Source organism: Cynara cardunculus, unplaced genomic scaffold (genome assembly GCF_001531365.2).
Source record: "Cynara cardunculus var. scolymus isolate 2C unplaced genomic scaffold, CcrdV1 Un_Scaffold_1362, whole genome shotgun sequence".
Classification (NCBI taxonomy): Eukaryota; Viridiplantae; Streptophyta; class Magnoliopsida; order Asterales; family Asteraceae; genus Cynara; species Cynara cardunculus.
Window position 1 is genome coordinate 30,229 of NW_020200744.1, and position 8,689 is coordinate 38,917.

Here is an 8,689-nt window from a genome sequence, read left to right on the forward strand (position 1 = left end):
CTACCAGAAAATTCTTCCATAATTTGTTTTCTTTTACTTTTCTTATTCTGAGTTTGTATTTGGGTATAGTAGATCCTAAGCTTTGATATCCAACAGGTGCGGTGCGAAACAAAGGTGACGTGAACCAATTTGGCTTAATGCCAGGAAGGTCGACAACTAAGGCAATCCACCTCCTCAGGCACCTCGTGGAGAAATATAGAGAAAACAGTAAGGATCTACACATGGTATTCATTGACCTGGAAAAGGCCTACGAAGCACTATGACCGAAATATGGATTTTACCAAAAAACACGAAGTTTGTAAAATACTAAATATAACTCTTATAATAGATAAGGACTTTTCTAAACGTTTCAAGACAAATTAGGTTGATATGACCATAGAAACACAAATGTACCACTTTTTTGGAATAGAGGTGTAATGTTTATCATCCTAATTGCATTTAAGACATTTTGATTTGTCATAATCTTATTACCTCAATTAAGCATCAACTCCTTGCCTATTGTTGCATTTATGGATGATCTCACAAGAAATATGAAGTTAAACTTCATTGTGTATGTTTTTTCATTAACATTAAATTTCTTGAGAAAACAAGGCCAACCGTAATGCATGGATAGAGTACGAAGTAACTCTCTGGAATTTAAGGGCTTTAGACCAAGTCTACTAAAACAAAGTACACCATGATGTCTTAGGAGTTTCTGAATCGAGTTGAAGTGTAAGCTCCGCATGAAGTCTCCAAGACTTTCTACATTCTATATTGTAGAATATTTGGCATCCACAACATATCTTCTACACAATATGAGTATGGTTAAACGAAAATGTTAGAGGTTGATCGGTGGCGACATCAGAATGAACAAGATTAGGAATGGAGATATTGAAGAATACTGTTAGTCACACAAGAGAAACTGAGGCAACACCAATTAAGATGGTTTGATCATCTCTATTGTCACACCCGTATTTTTACTAATATTACTATAATATAAATTAAAGGCTTTATCGGGTATTTCGTTGCCGAATTGGAATAATCATTTCACGGTTGAGAGTTTCAACCCGAAGTGTTCCAAGAACAAAGCCCCATGAAAACCCAATATGAAATTTGGGTCATGTTAGTGGTCCGAGAAACTTATCGTGCGACCAAAGCCCCATCAAAAGCCGCCTAAGACACTGGATCATAACAAGGTTCGGACACGGTCGGAGCGAGGGGTGGGCGGAGCAGGATCAGGATCAGCTGGTGGCTCGAAGACAGAGACACGCGCAACCTGGCCAACTCAACCTAAGGTCGCCGGCCAAGGTCGCAGGAAGGGTTATGGCATGTTTAAGGGCTGGTTTTTCTAGGCTTCTGCTCATTTTTCATCTTCTTCAGTTACTCCATGGTTTGGGCATTTTTGGAGCTTGGAGACTGATTTTTGGAGCTCTTCAAGTGTCGTTTGAGGATTAGGAAGCTCCATACAAGGATTTAGCTTGGATTCTCAAGTTTGAAATGGTAAGAGTTTTTGGGTATTTTGAGATCTATGTTTGGGTCTCTTTAGCTTGGTTGTTGATCTTGAGGAGTTTACATGGAGAGATTTGCTTATGGATCTCACTTCCACGTTTGGGAAGCTAGAGCTCGACTTTGGAAACTAAGTTTAACCTCACCTAGCAAGGTGAGTTTCAAGTTGCATGGTACAAAATATAAATATACTTGCCAAAAATGTCCATTTGGAGTCAAGTGTTTTCATTGATATTATCGAACGTGTTGATTATTTGATGAAATTTGCATATTTGGTACATTTGATTTTACAAAGTTTGTAAAACACTTACATTTGGGGTATTTGGACATTTGTTAAACAAATCATAGAAGTGTGATCTTTTGATGATTTATCGCATATAATGGTGATTATTTGACATTACTGTACCTTTGTGCATATAATGGTGATTTATTTCATAGAAGTCTCATAACTCATTGAAAATGTTTATTTTGAGTTATTGGATATTTTGAGATATAAATCATAAGAGTTCACTCTTATTGAGATTTGTTGCATCAATTGGGATTTTAATGTATATTATACTTTGGGTCATGAGAGTGCTTAAAACTCTTTAAAATGGGTTTTAGTGTATACTATACTTTGGGTCATGAGAGTGCTTATAACTCTTTAAAAATGCGTTTTTAGGATTTATGACGCCTCTTATTGAATTGTTCAAACAAGTTGAAAAGTTTGCTAACTTAGGATTGACTCAAATGTTCATTTTTGGATTTATTGCATATAATGGTGATTATTTGACATCATTGTATCTTGGTTCATATAATGGTGATATATTTCATAAAAGTCTCATAATTCATTAAATAATGTTGATTATGAGTTCTTAGGTACTCTGAGATATAAAACATAAGAGTTCACTCTTAGTGAGATTTGTTGCATCAAATGGGATTTTAATGGATAGTACACTTTGGGTCATGAGATTGCTTAAAACTCGTTAAGAATGCGTTTTTAGGATTTATGACATCTCTTATTGAATTAGTCAAACAAGTTGAAAAGTTCGCTAACTTGGATTGGAGTCAAAATGTTCATTATGGGATTTTGTCCAACACAATGAGTTATGGTGGTTTTTATGATCATCGGTTGATTATATTAGCCCCATTTGGGCACTTGACACATTTACTTGTATAAATGTTGAAAAATACATATCTTTGGGTCACTGACGTTTTAAGGCGCAAGTCCTATGAGTCGTGGCCTTTGGTTGTTTTAAACCATGTAACACGCCGCGTTGGGATTTGCCCAATTTTTGGGTGTTCACTAGTGTATGTGAACATTAGATGCTTATGTGGGCATAATTACTTGGAGTATACATGTTGTTGGTGTGTTTGATCTACCATGTCATAATTTGCCAAGTTTGGGGTTATGATGCTTTAACCCCTATGCATGAGAGTTAACTGCTTTGTGTTGTCAAATGGATGTTTATGGTTCCCATCTTGAATGCTAGTGAATATACACTAAAGGTCGAATGGGAACCTGGCACTCAACTAGAGAACGAACGGGCATTAAGATTCGGTATTCTTGAGGTGACACTCGGAGAAGTGTGCACTAAAGATGCGATTACCTTGAGGTGAAACTTGGTTGAGTAGACACTAAAGGTATTGAGGACTTGAGGTGATACTTGATATAGTGTGCACTAAAGTATATGAATCTGAGGTGTAGTTCGATAACTTTGATGTGTGGCCTACTTGTGTGTTCCGCCACATTAAATGGAAACGTGTCTCCCCCGTCATCGAAAGATGTACTTGCCTTTTAGGAGTACGAGTAAAAGATGATTTTCAAAAGGTGTTGTGTATTTTGCATCCATGTTTCTATGTGGGGAAATCGTTATTTAAAGAGTGTTCTTTCAATTTTACTAATCTATATTTAATGTATAAACTACCTCAACTCACTAAGCTTTAAGCCTAACACTTTTTCTTGTCGGCACGTGCATCATGTCCTTGTAAGGTTTGGTACTAGCGAGACTTGTGAATAGTTGAGTGCTAATTAGAGGCTCGAGAAGAATTTAGCTTTGTGGGACGTCTTTCATACTTTGGAGATTGCGACTGTTATTGGGTTTTTTAGTAAAACACGTGCTTAACTTAGAGTTCAGGTAAGATTTGGCTTGTAAATTGTAGAGTTAAATCTTAAAGTAGCATTATAGGTCAACAAGTGTTGACCTTTGGAGAGAAATTTATTCTTTAATTGGGGTGTCACAAAAAATTTATATTAGTCACTCTTTTCCAAATTTTAGGGTTTTACATCTATTATAAACCTGTAGACGCAATAATGAGTAAGAAGCCTGAACAAAGATTATAATAGGGAGTAAGGATGATTTGAATGACCTAACATGACCTTAGATATGAAAACGTGGAATGATGTTTTACATGTCCAAAGGACCTCGACTCATTCATTCTCTGTAATTTTTGATGATTTTAATTTATCACAACCATTTTGGGAAAAAAAGCATTTTATGTACATTGTTCTTGACGGCTTCAAAAAAACATGTTAGATTCATCACAAGATAAATAGAAATTAACAATTCAATTACGTGATTATCTATCCCTTGATCAAATATAGAAAGCAAAAAGATCTTTATTGAACAATTAATAATACATAAGTTGAGCAAGTTACTAACAAATGAAGCATTATATCCATGCAAAAATACTAATATAATCCAAAATTATGTACTTTTATCCATATTGGTAATATATAAGATATATAAATGGAATACGACAATTTTTTAGACTTCTATTTCCAAATTTACGGGTATACGATTTTAACGACACCATGAGGGTACCCCATTTAATAGCACACCAAAAACTTCCTCCAATTGTAGTTACGTAGTAAAAAAAGGACTCAATAATAAGTTGACAAGTATGAGTTTAGTTACTATCATTTTAATAAGATCAAAGATGTATTCATAATATAATGCTCAGGATCCAAATGCATCTTTTAAGAGACAATAGAAGTAATTGGTTTAGCTTTTAAGGTGGAGATAATTTTGTACATTGCACATAATGAAGGTATTCTTTGAGGCAAGTCCTTTTATGGGTACATGCTTTGTTGTTGAATTTCATTAGGCATGTCCTACTTCTTATAATTTTATTGCATAGCATACATGTATGCCTTCAAGATTGTACAATAGAATCAACTGCATTTATCTTAAAGAAAAGGAAGAAATACCTCATTTAATGAGTGGCAAATGGCTTCTTCTCCCAGAGATGCATACATGGTCACAACTGTGGCATTGCGCCTGAAACAAGCCTAATTGATGGCACAAGATATGATGGTTACAGTTCAGATCATGATAGTAGATGTTCTGATAGTGTAGGGTAGGGGTTACTTGACAATAAAACTAGAGGATGTCGCTAGAAACATACAAACATGACAGTCATATATTTATAGTAGTATCTTTTTTAGCATAAATAACAACATCTCTACATTCAAAAGCAAAAATGCAAGAATAACGTATCTATATCATTTAAATGTGCAACGTGAGGTTACATCAATTAATAAAAACTGGCTCAACCATGTTAAGGTGCAAAACTAGATTGTAGATGAAGTACCTGTAGAGCAATGAACCATTCTTCCCGTGTATCCGCAAAGATTGCTACGCGTTCTCCAGTTTTATGCCCAACTTGCACCAAACCGGATGCAAAATTACACACAACTTGAAACACCTGACTATAGCACATCCACTCGTAATCACCTAAATGAAGCTTTTCAAAAGACTTCCCGTCTTGATGTACTTCGGTATCTCTAGAAATTAATTTTCGTGTTCCAAGTAGCTTCTTCTCACCATGTTGCTTGCATGCCTGCTCAAAAAGTTCTGCAAGAGTTTTGATCCCTACCCACGCTGTTTCAATTGGAGTTGTAAATCGATAGTTTCTGATCGCATACCCAGGTTCCCCACCGACATTCGCAGGTAGACCTCGGGTTTTCCTTTTTTTAGAGTTTCGAAGTGCAAGAGTGAGTAGAAGAGGCGCCAAGAAACCGACAATATACGCACTCATATTCAGGTAGATCTTGTAACCCCAAAAAATTAATGTAATCACTGAAACAAGTATATCACTTATTAAGGTACTAGATATATGTGTTTTCGTCTTTGTAGAACACATGTCTTAAGAACACAACCAAATTGCGCATTGAAAAATGTAGCGGATAGTTTGATAAACATGCATCATATAGTAACAACAATACTAAACCGACAGGCCAACAGTATCCATAAAGATTTCAAAATTTTAAATCTCTGAAGTGATGTACCATAATGAACAAGTTTGGTAGGTCTCACAAACCCATTTCTTTGGCATTTCGTCACGAGTTACAAACTTTGGTTGGTCTCCTAAATAAAAGGAAACGCTAACAAGTCACAATGTCATCATGATTCACCTCAAACATGCAAGACCAACGACGCACTCCACCAGTATGGTAGAGTATGGTAGATTAACCTCGGATGATGGTGGCACCCCACCTGTGAGATACAAATCATAACAGGCACCACCCTTATGTTTGTAGCAGGAGCTGATGCGGTAGAGCTTGCTCGTGCTAGGTTTTGCATATACAATCATGGCTCTAAGACCATTTAGAAGCAATCACTTAAGTGTATTGATTACCGAGAGAAATAATAAAACATTTAAACTACATGGTGGTCCAACAAGTCGAGGCATAGAAATCTAGAACTTAAAAGAGAATACATATCCTATAAATCTATCAATTTGCTTCCTTGATTGTGTTGGGTTGTAATATGTGAAGCTGGTTTGATTATCTCCCATTCCTTGAGCTTTTTGACTTACGCTTCCTTTGCATGGCTTTCTTGTTAGATTGAAATTCTTGTTGCTAGTTTTCTATATCTTATAAATTATTGTTAGTAAACCATAACTTCAATTGACTAACATGAAAAGTAAAACAACAAAAGGTACTAGTATATTGTGTCTCAAATAATTGGACATGTTTGCAGATCCTATCAATTGAATGATAAGGATAGGATATGATGATCTAAATTTGTTTGCCACCATCTACAACAAAACCCCTTGTTATTTTGTATGGTCTCAAGTAAGGGTTCGATTATCTTGGTTCCCTAGGATTTTGAGGTTTGGTATGACTAGGATTGGGTGCCATTATAGGTATTCTTCATTCATCATCATCACATATGTGTCTCATTGATTGTTTGTGTTTGATGATATTGAAATCAAGAGTGATACCATAGAAGAGATTGCATCCTTGAAAATATGGCATTCAATGAAAATTTTAGATAAATGATATTGAATATTTGCGTTTTTACTAGATATTGTGGTTGCTTGTTTCACAAGGGTGTATTTATGTTATGATTTATTGGTCCCAATTACTTTTCTCCCATTGTCCCATGCTAATCATCATAGCAAATGCAAGAAGGGTCAAATGGTACATGAAAAGTAGTTGGTGTATTTGTTCTATGCCTTCAAAAATGATATGTTATGATTAGTTTCCCACTAAGCTTTAATGATCAACTAAGAACATGACATAACTTTTAAATCAATTGTTCAACAAATAAAAAGAAGCTATCAAGAGCTTTAGGATGTCAAAAGGTTATTAGTGAATATTTCACTGATATAAATGCTCAAAACTTGTTGTGAAGCCAATAAGTTAAAACTAAAAGATTCATGATATGAGTAGCTTACCGTAGCAATTCAAAGGAGAACAAAGCCTAACATAGATTACATAAATTGTTCTGAGCTTCTAAAATCAAAATATATAATCACTTGGATAATAATATGTCAATTTGGTGCATGCCCCTCTCGTTATTATAGTCTTGTCAACCAAATGCCATTCTCAAGGCCTAGTTACTCAGGTGGCATGGGCTCGTGAAGTTGATCGAGAGTCTATCTGTTGAATATTAAAGTGATCTCAAATGGGTTAAGAACTACATAAATAAAACTCTTCTATGATAATGTCAAATAACTCTCTAAATCTCGATCACTAAATTAGAAAGGCATGGTATAAGAAGTCTGCGAATAAATGTCTACATCGGAAAAAGTTGACTATAAAAGTTCTAACTATGAAAATGCAAAGAGTTTCCAGGGGATGCATGTGCCAATTGTTAGCATATATGTGTACATAAATTTGGAGCACTCATTATAAGTTGTAGGATGCTTTGTTGACTAAGCACTCAGAGTATATGAAAGCTGTCGGTGCTAACAGTCTATAGTCTATCCCCTACACTCGGTGTATTCCACAATGTCCGTCCATCTGTAACATAAACAAACAAAAACGGCAAAAAAAATTTTTGGGGAAATGGGAACAGGAAACAAATTGACCAGTTGATATATGGTGTAGAGGATCAAAACTCACAAATCCAACATGTAGTAATGCTAAAATTATCTTAAAAACACGCCACCTTGCCCAAAAAAAATTCCACACTGGACTTTTGACTGTCTACTGCCAAATGAGTCATTCTTTAGCGCCAAAATTCAGAAAATTTATTTTGGAATCTTGATTATCAAACTACATAAAAAAATAAACAAGAAAGATGTACGGGATTAAAAAACTGAAATTTATACGTCTAATTTTAATATGGGAGATACTAGTTTAAATCTAAAGACGACTAGTGAGGAAGTACATACCAATAATGTGCATTAAGCAGAGATGAAAGAAAGAAGCTAAAAGGAAGCTACACATCATACACCGGAGTGAAAGCAAAATGCTCTAATCGCATGAGAAAATTAATGCAGACGATGATGAACTTCCCCACAGAAAAACTAGAGAAAACAAGGATTTACAGTAACGAAACAAAAGTTGAAATAGGGAACATACCTCAAGAGTTGTCGTGGTTGAAGAACCAACTCACAACAAGAATCAGATGAGCAGCAATCACAGAGATATTAGAGCAAGGGTTTTGATGAAAATGTTGAGATAAGAGGAGAGAAGAAAATAAATGGTGGCGGGAGGAGCGGGCGGAGAAACCAAAGAGCAGAGGGTTGTAGTATCAGACGGTAGTGCCAGTGTTGAAATATTGAATTTTGAGTGGACTAGCTCTGTTGCCGATTGGCGCAAGGGTTAAAAACAAGAGCAAAAGACGTAATGAAAATGAGCTGCGTCTACCAAGTCCAACGGTGTGGGCGCAAAGGTAAAAACCAACTGTTACATGACGAGAGAGGCCATAATAGATTGTTTTTATTTTAGTTTTTAATACCATTATTACACTATAGTATAAGTATATAA

At 35.5% G+C, this 8,689-nt stretch overlaps 1 protein-coding gene across 4 annotated transcripts in view; it reads right to left on the reverse strand.

Annotated features, from left to right (window-relative positions):
- LOC112502412 (long chain acyl-CoA synthetase 9, chloroplastic) overlaps positions 1-8,480 on the reverse strand; it is a 32,522-nt gene extending 24,042 nt beyond the window's left edge. For 2 of the 4 annotated variants that reach the window (XM_025106299.1, XM_025106301.1), the window contains exons 1-3: positions 8,282-8,480; positions 5,059-5,546; positions 4,676-4,756 (exon numbers count right to left, since the gene is read on the reverse strand). In XM_025106299.1, the coding sequence (XP_024962067.1) occupies positions 4,676-4,756; positions 5,059-5,505 (528 nt within the window). In that variant the 5' untranslated portion in view covers positions 5,506-5,546; positions 8,282-8,480. Of the gene's footprint in view, positions 1-4,675; positions 4,757-5,058; positions 5,547-8,281 lie in introns of those variants that run through there. The other 2 variants (XM_025106300.1, XM_025106302.1) reach the window with 2 other exon arrangements.
- Between the last annotated feature and the right edge of the window lie 209 nt (positions 8,481-8,689).